The sequence below is a fragment of the Salmo trutta genome, chromosome 2 (genome assembly GCF_901001165.1).
Source record: "Salmo trutta chromosome 2, fSalTru1.1, whole genome shotgun sequence".
Classification (NCBI taxonomy): Eukaryota; Metazoa; Chordata; class Actinopteri; order Salmoniformes; family Salmonidae; genus Salmo; species Salmo trutta.
The window spans coordinates 32,401,593-32,417,816 of NC_042958.1; the positions used below are offsets into that span (position 1 = coordinate 32,401,593).

Consider the following 16,224-nt stretch of genomic DNA (forward strand, 5'->3'; position numbering starts at 1 on the left):
CAATGGGCACATTGCGAGGAGCACACTGGACTGGAGTGATGCTCTCATCCACTTCAAAGTGTATCTCCCCAGGCACTGATTCAACGGGCATGTTGAATACATCGTCATATCTGCTGAGTAGTTGTTCTTTGGACAGGGGTCCATGCTGGACATGATCCACAATGTGCAGGTCATTTGGTACAGTAAACTGCATCAGTCCCAGGCGTTCGCATGTAGAGCCTGAGAGGAGAGGATGTTGACTGGTTTTCACAATCTCAAACTCCAGCTTGTGTTTGCATCCCCGAATAACACATTCGGTCTCAAAGGTGCCCATAGAGCTCATTAGCTCTCCTGAGTACAGCTTTAGTCTAGTGTTGCTGGGCAATAGATGTGTGTCAGGTGCCAGATTGATTTTGTCTTTGTAGCTCATTACGTTGCATGTAGCACCGGAACCCAGTTGACATTGTTGTGTAATCGTAGTGTCACAAACCATTTCTTCCCTCTTAAGTGTACAGCCCCAATGGATTCATGCATGTAAATGTCACTTTCACTGTTCAGCTCTGAACATTGAGTGACATCATCAACACAGTGAATCTTGCCCTCACTCACCCTTCTTTTGCTTTTGAGACAAACTTTTGCAAAGTGATTATTAGTTCCACAAGCTCTGCATGGTTTTCCATAGGCAGGGCAGTGCTCTTTGCCGTGTGTGTGTGTATTCCCACAGTATTTACATGCTACTGCCTCGATTGGTTTTGCCTGAATGTCTGCCTAGCAACAGAGTGAACAGTATCAACGTTGGAGCGTGGGGTATCGATTTCCATTGCTCTCATTCTCATGTCAGTGACTTCGGCAGTGCGGCACATTTCGATGGCAGTTACTAATGTTAAGCCTCTCTCTCTCAGTAGACGCCGGCGCGTATCCTCATTTGCAATTCCCAGTACTATTTTGACACGAATCAATTCATCTTTCAATCCCCCGTATTCACAAGTGGCGGATTTTTCTCTCAAACGGGTTACAAAGTTGTGTACTGACTCACCCTCTTCCTGTTTGCAGCTTCCGAAAACGAACCGCTCGTAAATGACGTTTCTGGCGGGTTTGAAGTAATTCTCCAATGCATCTAATATAGCCTTTGCATCACACTGTTGTCGCGCTGTGAGGATGAGATTGTGCCGGTAGATATGCCTGCATTCGCTGCCCATTAAACTCCTCAGAGTTGCCGCTTGTACCTCGTTGGGTTTCTCATGTAGACCGGTCGCCAGCGCATAGTCCTCGAATTCATCCCTGAAATTGGCCCAATTAGTATTCCAGTCCCCTGTGAGAACCATGGGATTTGGTGGCAGAATGTTCGCTGCCATAGCGATGGTATATGAGATTTCTTTGCCTTCAGTCATCGAGGTAGGTAGTGATGCTAGCTAACAACTAGTTGATCAGTGTTGTGACTAGGAGTAGGAAACGGCGCCTATAATGTACTTAGCTACAAAAATAACAAACGTGTGGTTTTCGAGCCACTTCTGATACCATGTTTCAGTATGATATATTGGATAAAGTAATAAAGACAGACACCAATGTCTAGTTCAATAGCCTTGTTCATGCATTGTACAAATCCCTACACGCGGAGTCCGGGGAACAGTCCGGCTAGTCGATTACCTATCAACTAGACTCCGTAACACTACCCTTCAGCTCAGCGTCCCACATAGTTCTTGACTTGATTTCTCATATTTTTCTCATTAATTATTTAATTTCTCTCTAGAGAAACGGTGCATTGGAATTCAAGTAAATGAACCGATGTCGGCCAATTAGTGGTTTAATATCCAAACCCCCCCCCACCACAAAAAGTTCTGGGAACAACTGCTCTAATCTCCTATTGTGTCCTTTTTCCAGCGGGAGCGAGTAACAAGATTGGCTGGGCATTTGGACTGGGCCTGGAGCGCCTGGCCATGGTGCTGTACGGGATCCCTGACATCCGCCTCTTCTGGAGCCAGGACGACCGCTTCCTGAAGCAGTTCTGCCTGCCCAGCATCAACGACCCAGTCACCTTCCAAGTAAAGCTCTAGGTTATATTTATTGTATTTTTCAACCACTATTATTCACTTTTAATGCAGAGTTTGGCTGTTGAGGTTTCAATCATAGAGGGAGAGTTCGCACTTTCCTCAAAGCCCATTTTAAGGTAGGCAACTGGGGGAGACTTCAGAGGGAACAGACAATGAATTATACTCCTGAGCAAACATTCCAGCACTGCAGATGGCAGTAGTTCCCAACCTTGGCTTGTTCTGACTACACATTCCATGCATCTTTTCAGTTTGTTTATGAACTGCCAATAAACTCGTAGAAGAAAAATAAATGTACTACTTTCAATTGACTACACTAAATGGTGCTGCCCAAGCGATCAATGGCAAAGATAGATAAAGAGTCGTATATAGAGAGTTAGGCCAATGTGGGTTCTGTCTGAATGTTCCGAGAGCGCCACTTTCTCCCCCATAGTGGTTGCTCGGTGATAATTGATGCTTCTGTGTTGTGCTGTTTATTTCTGATATTTTTCAAAACCTATGAAGATGTCCAGGGAAAGCATATATGCAATTTGTTGACACCAACATTACATCACTAACATTTCTAGAATAAATGGGCTACTAATGTGGTGGACGTTCTAAAACCTGAACGAACTCTCGTAATACATGGCTCTGGTTTCAACCAAAAGCCATTATGATGCTCCCGGACCATATCAGCAGCCATGGTTTTAATGAAGAAGGTGAATGGCAGAAACATTAGCAAACGTTAGCATAAATAAGTGATACTTTGAAAGCATAGTGTGCAGGATTTGTTTTCCATTTTAGCTCCTGGACCAAAAACAATAACAACCAACCTTACTAGTCCCTTTAAGTCTTTTCAGAACATTTGTTTTTGCCACAGGGTGTGGGAACTGCACATAATAGCTTCTTAACTTCTGTCCCACCTGCGGGACACAGCCAGTGAAATATCAGGGCGGAAAATTCAAAAACAACAAAATGTCATAATTCAACTTTCTCAAACATGCAACTATTTTACACCATTTTAAAGATAAACTTCTCGTTAATCGAACCCCATTGTCCGATTTCAAAAAGGCTTTACAGCGAAAGCAAAACATTAGATTATGTTAGGAGAGTACATAGACAAAAATAATCACACAGCCATTTTCCAAGCAAGGACATGTGTCAATAAAACTCAAAACACAGCTAAATGAAGCACTAACCTTTGACGATCTTCATCAGATGACACTCCTAGGACATTATGTTACACAATACATGTATATTTTGTTCGATAAAGTTCATATTTATATCCAAAAACAGCATTTTACATTGGCGAGTGATGTTCAGAAAATGTATTCCCACCAAAACGGCCGGTGAATGTACACATCAATTTACAAAAATACTCATCATAAACGTTGACGAAATATATAACAATTATTTTAAGAATTGTAGATAGACTACCCCTGGATGCAACCGCTGTGTCAGATTTTAAAATAGCTTTACGGAGAAACACATTTTTCAATATTCTGAGTACATAGCTCAGCCATCACGGTGAGCGATTCAGACCCCGCCAAGTTCGGGGCAACCTAAACTCAGAATTATCATGAGAAATATTCTCTTACCTTTGCTGATCTTCGTCAGAATGCACTCCCAGGACTGCTACTTCCACAAGAAATGTTGTTTTTGTTCGAAATAATCCATATTTATGTACAAATACCTCCGTTTTGTTCGTGCGTTCAGGTCACTATCCAAAGGGTAACGCGCGAGCACGGAACGAGAGACGAAAAGTCAAAATGTTCCATTACCGTACTTAGAAGCATGTCAAACGCTGTTTAAAATCAATCTTTATGGTATTTTTTATGTAAAATTGCGATAATATTCCAACCGGACAATAGCATATTCATTCAAGAAGAACAAGAAGGAGGGGCGCGCTCGCGGGACCGAGCATATCCAACCCCTTTGTTGCCAGGCAGACCACTCAGTAACTGAGCTCCTATTATCTGCCCAGTGACAGGAAAATGATCAAACCACTTTCTGAAGGCTTCAGACAGTCAATGGAAGCCTTAGGAAGTGCAACGTCACCCCACAGACACTGTAGCTTCGATAGAGAATCAAAAGAAGAACTACAATTCCACTTCCTGCTTGGAATTTTCTCAGGTTTTTGCCTGCCATATGAGTTCTGTTATACTCACAGACACCATTCAAACAGTTTTAGAAACTTCAGAGTGTTTTCTATCCATAATATGCATATTCTAGTTTCTGGGCCAGAGTAGTAACCTGTTTAAATTGGGTATGTTTTCCATCCGGCCGTGAAAATACTGCCCCCTACCCCAGACAGGTTAACTTCTTGGGGCTATGTGGGACGTTAGCGTGCCACCCGTGGCGCACCCTATCAACAGCAGGTGCATTTCAAGAGCGGCAAATTTGAAACCAAATAAATGTCAAAATTCAAATTTCTCAAACATACAACTAACTTACAGCCTTTGAAAGATAAACATCTCCTTAATCTAACCACATTGTCCGATTTCAAAAAGGTTTTACGGGGAAAGCATAAAGTTAGGTTATGTTAGGAGAGTACATTGACAATAGCTGTATGTAATGTATTGTCGATTCAAAGACAGGCGTCACCAAAACCATAAAATCAGCTAAAATTATGCACTAACCTTTTACAATCTCCATCAGATGACACTCCTAGGACATTATGTTAGACAATGCATGCATTTTTAGTTCTATCAAGTTCATATTTATATCTAAAAACAGCGTTTTACTATGGCGTTGATGTTCAGGAAATCGTTTCCCTCCAATACCGGCAGTCAAGTCATGACAACAAAATAATTAATTAATATTAGAAAACATTGGTAAAATATTATACTGTCATTCAAAGAATTATAGATTTACATCTCTTGAACGCAATGGACTTGCCAGATTTAAAATTAACCTTACTGGGAAATCACACTTTGCAATAATCTGAGCACTGCGCCCAGAAAAATACGCATTGCGATACAGACTAACCGCCATGTTGGAGAGATCTAAAATCGAAAATACTATGTAAATAATCCATTACCTTTGATTCTCTTCATCAGATGTCACTTCCAAAGAATCCCAGGTCCATAACGAATGTAGTTTTGTTCAAAAAAGCTCATCATTTATGTCCAAAAACCTCCGTGTTGTTAGCACATGATCTAAGCCAGCCGGACTTCACTTCACTTCACGAACGGAAAAAATATATTTACGTTCGTTCAAACATGTCAAACGTTGTATCGCATAAATCATTAGGGCCTTTTTTTAACCAGAACATGAATAAAATTCAAGGCGGACCATTGGGTTCTCTTTTAAAACGTTTCGGAATGAGAGTACCCACCATCAACTCGCGCGCAAGGTGTCTAATGGGCCATCACAGTTCCAAGGCTCTTATTCGGTCAGATCTCACTGTAGAAGAATCAAAACACTTTGTAAAGGCTGGGGACATCTTGTGGAAGCAATAGGAAGTGCCAAAACATTCCTCACCCCCTTTGTTTTTCAATGGTATAGGCTTAAAGTCAATTCAACACATCAGGTATCCACTTCCTGTCAGAATGTGTCTCAGGGTTTTGCCTGCCAAATGAGTTCTGTTATACTCACAGACACCATTCAAACAGTTTTTGAAACTTTAGGGTGTTTTCTATCCATATATAATAAGTATATGCATATTGTAGTTACTGGGTAGGATTAGTAACCAGATTAAATCGGGTACATTTTTTTATCCAGCCGTGAAAATACTGCCCCCTATACCCTAACAGGTTAAACCGTATCCGAATCTCAACTCAAGGTATCATGTGCTTGGCTTAACTACAGTTGAAGTCGGAAGTTTGCATACACTTAGGTTGGAGTCATTAAAACTAGTTTTTCAACCACTCCACATATTTATTGTTAACAAACTATAGTTTTGGCAAGTCGGTTAGGACATCTACTTTGTGCATGACACAAGTAATTTTTCCAACAATTGTTTACAGACAGATTATTACACTTATAATTCACTGTATCACAATTCCAGTGGGTCAGAAGTTTACATGAACTAAGTTGATTGTGCCTTTTAAACAGCATAGAAAATTCCAGAAAAGTATGTAATGGCTTTAGAAGGTTCTGCTAGGCTAATTGACATCATTTGAGTCAATTGGAGATGTACCTGTAGATGTATTTCAAGGCCTACCTTCAAACTCAGTGCCTCTTTGCTTGACATAATGGGAAAATCAAAAGAAACCAGCCAAGACCTGGTTCATCCTTGGGAGCAATTTCCAAACGCCTGAAGGTACCACGTTCATCTGTCCAAACAATAGTACGCAAGTATAAACACCATAGGACCACGCAACTGTCATACTGCTGAGGAAGGAGACGCGTTCTGTCTCCTAGAGATGAACGTACTTTAGTGCAAAAAGTGCAAATCAATCCCAGAACAACAGCAAAGGACCTTATGAAGATGCTGGAGGAAACGGGTACAAATGTATCTATATCCACAGTAAAACGAGTCCTATATCAACATAACCTGAAAGTCCGCTCAGCAAGGAAGAAGCCACTGCTCCAAAACCGCCGTAAAAAAAGCCAGACTACGGTTTGCAGCTGCACATGGGGACAAAGCTCGTACTTTCTGGAGAAATGTCCTCTGGTCCGATGAAACACAAATAGAGCTGTTTGGCCATAATGACCATCGTTATGTTTAGTGGAAAAATGGGAAGGCTTGCGAGCTGAAGAACACCATCCCAACTGTGATTCACGGGGGTGGCAAAATCATGTTGTGGGGGTGCTTTGCTGCAGGAGGGACTGGTGCCCTTCACAAAATAGATGTCATCATGAAGTTAAAGCTTGGTCGCAAATGGGTCTTCTAAATGGACAATGACCCCAGGCATACTTCCAAAGTTGTGGCAAAATGGCTTAAGGACAACAAAGTCAAGGTATTGGAGTGGCCATCACAAAGCCCTGACCTCAATCCTATAGAACATTTTTGGGCATAACTGAAAAAGTGTGTGCGAGCAAGGAGGCCTACAAACCAGACTAAGTTACACCAGTTCAGTCAGGAGGAATGGGCCAATATTCACCCAACTTATTGTGGGAAGCTTGTGGAACGCTAACCGAAACGTTTGACCCAAGTTAATAAATTTAAAGGAAATGCTACCAAATACTAATTGAGTGTATGTAAACTTCTGACTCACTGGGAATGTGATGAAAGACATAAAAGCTGAAATAAATCATTCTCTCTACTATTATTCTGACATTTCACATTCTTAAAATAAAGTGGTGATCCTAACTAACCTAAGACAGAGAATCTTTACTAGAATTAAATGTCAGGAATTGGTAAAAACAGAGTTCCGACTACAACTGTATTATTCCCATCATATAACCCCAAAAATATTGTTTTACGCTATTGCTTCAAAATTATGTTGTTGTAAACATACAATGTTTACCCTCAAAATATCGTTAAATCTACAAATGTAAAAGTGGTTTCACTTCTCCAACTCCATCCCTCTGCTTTATAGCAAACAAAATGGCTTTTTGTTTTTTGTTTTTTTTCTCACATTAACAAGTACTCCTTCAAACAGCCTGAGTGAGACAGAGAAAGGAGAAGGACTGAATCAATAGTTCTGATCCTCCTAGTCATTAATGCTGCCCGGCTGTAATGACTTAATGGTAGCCGTTGTTGTTGGAGGATTTGGCCAGAAACTGAGATAGATTAATGGCTTTTTAGCTAGCCGGTATTGATAGATTTTTTGGGGGGCCAGAATTGGGGCCTATTAGAATGTGCTTACTGTGCACATAATTGCACATCATTAATTGGACTGGTACACGATGAGACTTTCACATCAAATCAAAGTTGACTTGTTGCGTGCACAGGATACAATAGATGTAAAAAGCACAGTGAAATGCTGACTTACAAACTGTTTTGTATAATGCAGTGTTCAATATCACTGGTGATAAAATCCAGAATAGGATCTTAAAGCATGGATTCAGTACTAGGTCAGATAAATAAAACACACAAGAAATAAAAACACTTGAATGTACGCGTGTTTTACTTCTCGTATGTTTTTATTTTTACTTCTTTATTTCATTGACCTCGGTAGGTTTGTCCAACACATACACACACAAAAATGAAATCTTTATAGTGCCAAATAAGGGTTCTTTGGCTTGTATCCATACCGGATACCTTTTTGGTGCTATATAGAACCTTTTTTAAGGTTCCATAAAGAGCCATGCTCACAAGCAGAGGCGTCATGCCCCCTCAGATTTGTCCTGTTAAAATAAAAAATATAGTTTTATTTTTTCTCTGTAATACTACTAGTCACCTAGGAATTTTATGAAGTTGGCTTTAGCTCGTCCATTTAAGTTCCCAATCTCCTAACATTTACATTTAAGTCATTTAGCAACCTCATTAAAACTCTCAGACCATGCATGAGAAACAAGATTCAACTTTTTGGCCTGAGCGCCAAGCATCACGTCTGGAGGAAACCTGGCACCATCCCTACAGTGCAGCATGGTAGTGGCAGCATCATGCTGTGGCTGTGTTTTTCAGCGGCAGGGACTGGGAGACTAGTCAGGATCGAGGCGAAGATGAATGGTGCAAAGTACAGAGAGATCCTTGATGAAAACCTGCTCAGGACCTGGGGAGAAGGTTCACCTTCCAACAGGAAGTTGTGAACTGTGGCTCAGTTGGTAGAGCATGGTGTTTGCAACGCCAGCATGGTGTGTGCAACGCCAGGGTTGTGGGTTCAATTTCCCACGGGGGACAGTACCAAAAAAAAAGAAGAAAATGCATGAAATGAAATGTTTGAAGTGTATGAAATGTATGCATTCACTACTGTAAGTCGCTCTGGATAAGAGCGTCTGCTAAATGACTAAAATGTAAAATGTAAATGTAAAATGACACTAAGCACACAGCCAAGACAGTGCAGGAGTGGCTTCGGGACAAGTCTCTGAATATCCTTGAGTGGCCCAGCCAGAGCCCGGACTTGAACCCGATCGAACATTACTAACAGCATTGTATTTGGTACAAATCATTCCTTAAGTGCTAGAACTCAGCTGAATCTGGTAATGAATGGTGTGGCTGTTGAACAAGTTTAGGAGACTAACTTACTTGGCATTACCTTAGATTGTAAACTGTCATGGTCAAAACATATAGATTCAATGGTTGTGAAGATGGGGAGAGGTCTAGATGTGATAAAGAGATGCTCTGCTTCTTTGACACCACATTCCAAAAAGCAAGTTCTGCAGGCTCTAGTTTTGTCTAATCTTGATTATTGTCCAGTCGTGTGGTCCAGTGCGGCAAGGAAAGACCTAGTTAAGCTGCAGCTGGCCTAGAACAGAGCTGCACGTTTTGCTCTTAATTGTAGTCAGAGAGCTGATATAAATACTATGCATGCCAGTCTCTCTTGGCTAAGAGTTGAGGAGAGACTGACTGCATCACTTCTTCTTTTTATAAGAACATTAATGTGTTGAAAATCCAAAATTGTTTGCATAGTCAACTTACGCACAGCTCAGACACACACACTTATCCCACCAGACATGCCACCAGGGGTCTTTTCATAGTCCCCAAATTCAGAACAAATTCAAGAAAACGTACAGTATTATATAGAGCCATTATTGCATGGAACTCCTTTCCATCTCATATTGCTCAAATAAACAGCAAACCTGGTTTCAAAAAACAGATAAAGCAACACCTCGCAGCACAACGCCTCTCCCCTACTTGACCTAGATAGTTTCTGTGTATGCGTTGATATGTAGGTTATGTGTGCCTTTTAAAAATGTATGTAGTTCTATTCTTGTCTAATGATCTTCTGTATTATGTCATTCTGTTTTATGTTTCATGTTTTGTGTGGACCCCAGGAAGAGTAGCTGCTGCTTTTGCAACAGCTAATGAGGATCCTAATAAAATACCAAATACATCTCTGGAGAGACCTGAAAATAGCTGTGCAAAGCAATGCTCCCCATCCAACCTGACAGAGCTTGAGAGGATCTGCAGACAAGAATGGGAGAAACTGCCCAAATACTTTGGAATTGATCTTGGTGCCTGCAATATATAAATCACTAATTTAATAGAGAAAAGGACTCATTCTCCTGTTTTGTGTCACTGTGTATACCGCAATGAGTATGGAGAAAAGAAAGAAAACCAGAGAATGATCTGAGGTCAGACACAAGATTGTAGCCAAGCATGGACAATCTCAAGGCTACAAGTCCATCTCCAGAGACCTTGACGTTCCTGTTTCCACCATACGTAATGTTATCAAGAAGTTTAAGACCTATTGCACTGTAGCCAACCTCCCTGGACATGGCTGCAAGAGAACTTGATGGAAGATTGCAGCAAGGGATCGTATGAATGGTGGAGAAAGCACCTCGATCAACTGCTACACAGATTCAAGCTGACTTTCAGACACAAGGTACAACAGTTTCAACTCGCACCATCTGTTGCCAACTCAATGAAAGGGGATTATATGGTAGGAGACCCAGCAGCACCCAACTGCTGAGAAAGACACATAAGAAAGGCCGACTGCAATTTGCCGAAACACACCTGAACATGACAAAATCCTAGTCTAAATTTAGAGCTTTTTGGTAAAGCATACCTTTTCTATGTCAACAGAAAACAAATGGAATCCTTCAAAGAAAACAACACCTTCCCTACACTGAAAACATGGAGGAGGTTCAGTGATGTTTTGGGGTTGCTTTGCTGCCTCGGGCACTGGGTGCCTTGAACGTGTGCATGGCGTCATGAAATCAGGAGAATACCAAGGCATTTTGGAGCGCAATGTCGGACCCAGTGTCAGAAAGCTGGGTCTCTGTCGAAGGTCATGGGTCTTCCAGCAGGACATTGACCCCAAACACACTTCAATAAGCACCCAGGAATGGTTCAAGACAAAACGCTGGACTGTTCTGAAGTGGCCCGCAATGAGTCCAGATCTAAATTCTATTGAACACTTGTGGAGAGATCTGAAAAGAGCAGTTGGGCGAAGGCACCCTTCAAATCTGGGAGAACTGGAGCAACTTGCACAAGAGGAGTGGGCCAAACTGCCAGTACAGAGGTGCAGGAAGCTCATCGATGGCAATAGGAAGCACTTGATTGCAGTTATTTTGACCAAAGACTGTGCTACCAAATATTAAGTCTGGGGTGTCAATAGTTTTTTCAATTACATTTCTGTTTTTCTGATTTAAATGGATATATTAAGTTCTGAATCAAAAACAAAGGTTCTGTAATATTAACAGTGAAATAAAGAATTGTGGAGACCAAATACTTTGGTCAATTTCAACTTATTTTTAGGGAAAATTGTGAGTTACTTGACCAAAGTACAACTGGGTGCCAATATTTTTGGCCACGACTGTATATTTCTAATGGCTCTGTTGGTTGGACTGTGGTGTTTGATGCAGCAGAGTTTGGGGTTTGAGCCCACATACAATGAATATATGCATTAGATGGAAGTTGCTTTGGATGAAAACCTCTGCTAAAAGAAGATTTTGTAATTTTCAGTAGTACCAAATACATACAAGGGGATACATTTACTGTATGTGTTTTGGGAAAAAAAGTGGTTTATGCTAAATCCCAAATCAATGCGTTGGCACTCGTGTAGATCTGAAGGGATAGGATAGGTATAAGCAATATGCTACTTGCGTCACCTTGCCTTCAGATAGGCTTTGTGGAAATGTTCCATTTTGCTTACACCTACAGTATCCAATCTCTTCAGATTTACAGAAGTGCCCTCTACAGAAGTGCCTAGGGAGGAGGGGTTAGTTCCATTTGGGATTCATGGAGAGTGTATAATTAGTATCATATTTCCCCTGTGTCAGTGGTCTGAAGAGTGACAGAGGATTCCCAAGGCCATGATATTGTGCACCCCAAACACCATTCTAAACAGAGCACCTGGGAAAACGCCATTATAAATAGCACACCTGGTAAAACACCATTCTAAACAGAGCACCTGGGAAAACACCATTCTAAACAGAGCACCTGGGAAAACACCATTCTAAATAGCACACCTGGTAAAACACCATTCTAAACAGAGCACCTGGGAAAACACCATTATAAATAGTACACCTGGGAAAACACCATTCTAAACAGAGCACCTGGGAAAACACCATTCTAAACAGAGCACCTGGGAAAACACCATTCTAAACAGCACACCTGGGAAAACACCATTCTAAACAGAGCACCTGGGAAAACACCATTCTAAACAGAGCACCTGGGAAAACACCATTATAAATAGCACACCTGGTAAAACACCATTCTAAACAGAGCACCTGGGAAAACACCATTATAAACAGAGCACCTGGGAAAACACCATTCTAAACAGCACACCTGGGAAAACACAATTCTAAACAGAGCACCTGGGAAAACACCATTCTAAACAGAGCACCTGGGAAAACACCATTCTAAATAGCACACCTGATAGCGGTTCCAAATGTGACAAAGAAGAAAATCTGTTCGAAAATTAGAAAGTGGGGGAATCTAAAGATGCAACAACTAGGTTGGGTTGCTAATTTGACTAGGATTGTGCTTTTGGCTTCTGAACAACAAAATATACTTGATATGAAAACCAATAGAACAGGAGAGAAATGGCATAGCGGTGGGTCCAATAGGGAAGTAAATGGAAATAAATTTGCCAAAATCATATAATTACTCCTGTGCTATACAGAAAGAAATAAAATACTTCACCAGAAAGCATGACTTGACTGGCTGCATCACCGCTTGGTATGGCAAATGCACCGCCCTCGACAGCAAAGTGCCACAGAGGGTGATGCGGACAGCCCAGTATGTCACTGGGGCCGAGCTCCCTGCCATCCAGGACCTCTATATCAGGCAAAGCATGCATTGCTGTCTCTCATTGTTAGTCTTTCTTCTAAAAGTTTTCTCTCCCCTCTCCTCTCTGCTTCCATCTCCTCTCCTCCCCATCCTGCTTCCCTCTCCTCCCCCCTCCTCAAGCCCCTCAGTAAGTACCCACCTCTGATCAACGACATCTCCTTCTGGCTACCGGCCGAGGGCTACACAGAGAACGACTTCTATGACCTGGTGAGGAGCATCGGAGGAGACCTGGTGGAGAAGGTCACCCTGGTTGACCAGTTCACACATCCAAAGTAAGGCTCCATGTTCTTCACAAGACAAAGAGCTGTAGGACTCAACACAGTGTTTCCTAGTGCTAGCACACCTGGGTCGTATTCATTAGTGCACACTAGCAAAATGTTTTGTATGGAAAACGTGTTTCGTATTGGAAAAGTTCAGGTAGTCCCTCCCAGTTTCAGTCTGTTTACTTCCGTTTGGTTCCTAGTTAATACGACACTGGTTAATCTTAAGTGTTTCGCATTATTAACGAGCACATCTGATTTTAACTACCTGACTTACACCTGATTCAAGTGCTTGATGATTAGTTGAGCAGTTGAATCAGATGTGCTTATACTGGCTTAGATCAAATAAGTGCAATTGCAGGGGGTACTCAAAACACTGCTCTCATCCACCACACATCCAAAGTAAGACAACATGCCCTCAAGAAGATATAGCAGTGGTACTCAATCGGCATACCTGGGGTGCCACGACTGAACAATGATGGGCATATTGCCACTCACTCTGATAAGGGCATTACAAGCGAAAAGTTGGTGTGTGACCTTCATTTAATTGTTCACTGAATTGCTACCACCATAATCAGGTTTTCAGTTTCCAACCCCCCCCCCCCTCCCACCCAGACAATTGACCCCTCCCCTCATGCCCCCCTTAAAAATGTGCTTGTCGTGAGAGCCAAAAAAAACACTTAACACTGGGTGTAACAATGTTGTGACTCTATATGCATTACATATTAGTTCAAATGTAACTAACAGGTTAAACAATTTACTGGCCAGTGATAATGATATAACGATTTGGTGAATGCTCTTCATTTGGTTTGTACGGTCTTGTTTGCTATTAGTGGTGAGGTAAGATCTATTCCACTGCTTGACAAATGGGTTCGGAGAGAAAAGGTTAAGCGATGCTCAATTCATCAGAGGGGCTCGGGATTGGATTGTTTGGTGTTTGATAGCGGATATGTCTCATAGCGTCTAGCTTATCTTTTCTACTCTGACAGCTCCTTATTATGCAATATAATGGAGCCCGACTGGGCCGAGTGCTGTTTGCTCCGTTGATTGGAGCCCTTAGTCTAATGACAAAGAAGGACCAAGGGTCAATGTTTGTTAATGGCACATCTTCATTTGACCCGATTCACATCCTCGACATGAGGCTTGCTCTGTTTGTTTTGCACTCACGCACACACCTACTCCCTCTTTCTCTCTCATTCCATTTCTATCTCTTTCTGTCATACACACATGAAATTATCTTTCTCTCTCTCTCACTCACTCACTCACTCACTCACTCACTCACTCACTCTCACACACACACACAATTAACAAACAGAACCTTTTGGACTAATCCCAGCACTGACAGGAACAAACAGGAATGGCCCAGTGACAGATCAATCACAGAGACTGATTGGCTTTGGCGTAGCTAATAGATTACTACTTCCATCACATTCCTATCAAGGATTTAGAGTTGCAGATAATGTGTGTCGATACGTTTCAGTAACAAGTTTTTAGTAGGGCATTGCCTTGCTCGCCCCCGTCTTTACATTTGAAATTTACATAAAACCTGAAAACACAGGATGGATGAAAGCAACATGGCGGATGTCTTTGCTTCACCAATCCACCCCTTTCACATGTCAGTGCAGCTCAAGGAAAGGAGACGAGGAGAGGAACTCACTTTATTCCTTATTGATATTCACCCTTGAGGGACCGTCCCTCTCTGTAGTGACAAAGCTGTTTCCTTTTCCCCCACTAACCTGTTCTTAGCGTTCACCCCTGAGCCTCAGCCTGGACGTCTAATTTTTAAATACAGAGCGTAAAGGGCAGGCAGTGGACACAGCTTGGCGCAGGACTTATGCTCGCCCCGCATCCTAGTTGTTTACCGAACAGAGTGTGTGTGTAGTGTGTTTAATGGTGAAAAAAGGGGCCCGCAGTGCGTAGAAATGCCTGTGCGCATTAATCTCTGTCCCTGCTTTTAATCTTTTTTTAAATAGCGACCTTTTCCCTTCCCTTTGTTAGGGCTAACGTGTGTGTGTGTGTGTGTGTGTGTGTGTGTGTGTGTGTGTGTGTGTGTGTGTGTGTGTGTGTGTGTGTGTGTGTGTGTGTGTGTGTTTACTGTGAATGCGAGAAAGAACAGTATCACAATTGTCTGATTCACAATATGTAAATGTTGTCTGTCTGTCTTTTTAGGTGTTTGTCTTTAAGGGTGTGTGTTTTTGTGAATTTGAGATAGCATATTGTGACAATGAATGTCCTCAAAGTTATTAGCATTTTAGGATCATTTGTGCCGCAGGTTCACCAGAGACCCTTTTTTTTACCCAGAGAGAGATGAGCTGAGGTGGGCCGAGCTCACATTGTTACACAGCCTCCCTTAGACAACAAACTTTACGATTACTGCCACGGGATATCAAGCTCCATTTAATCCCCAGCTACGTTCCAGATTGTCCTCCCTGCGAATGCCACTTTTATGAACAAGATGGCTGGCTAATTGTTTTTTTTTGCTTAGCATCAACGCTGACTCATGGAATTGGGCAAGCTGCTCCTGATGAGGGCGGGCGGGCGACCGTACCCTTCTGTCTCTGTCTGTACGCCATTTATATATAACCTGTGCAAGCAGGGAGGAGTATTCTGAGACTTGTGTTTCCTCCTTGATGTACACTGTGTCCTGTGAAAAGCGGGCACGGTGCCACCAATCAAGAATTTATTACATTTACATTTGAGTAATTTAGCAGGCACTCTTATCCAGAGCAACTTACAATTGGTGAATTCAGCTAAAGTAGGTGAAATCACAGTCATTGTAGTGCAACATGTATTGTTATTAGTTATTGTTACGTTGTACTTAGGGTTAGTTCTGTGCTGTAATTGTAATACCTGTTACACTCTACTTACAAAAGCAATTACACGGCAATTAGAACACTGAAGTAAAGTGTTACTCATAACACTAGGTTAAAATTTGATCACTTCCGCAGGGTCGACAGAAAGAGGATGCGATCACATGGTCTTATGTGAAGTTAATGTGATAACGTGACAACATGTAAAAGCAACATGTGAAACTGCACATGAAAGCATTTTGAGCACGTGAAAACATGAATGCTAAATTTCAACATGTCATACCAGAAACTACACGTGACAACATTGGAACGTAATTCACGAGTAGAACTGCAAGTTGGATTTTCACGTGAGTAATGTT

The 16,224-nt window shown here is 41.8% G+C and overlaps 1 protein-coding gene across 2 annotated transcripts in view; it reads left to right on the plus strand.

Annotated features, from left to right (window-relative positions):
* fars2 (phenylalanyl-tRNA synthetase 2, mitochondrial) overlaps positions 1 to 16,224 on the plus strand; it is a 150,945-nt gene that overhangs the window by 88,867 nt on the left and 45,854 nt on the right. For both annotated transcript variants that reach the window (XM_029699992.1, XM_029700001.1), the window contains 2 exons: positions 1,861 to 2,021; positions 12,916 to 13,067. In XM_029699992.1, the coding sequence (XP_029555852.1) occupies positions 1,861 to 2,021; positions 12,916 to 13,067 (313 nt within the window). The remainder of the gene's footprint in view (positions 1 to 1,860; positions 2,022 to 12,915; positions 13,068 to 16,224) is intronic.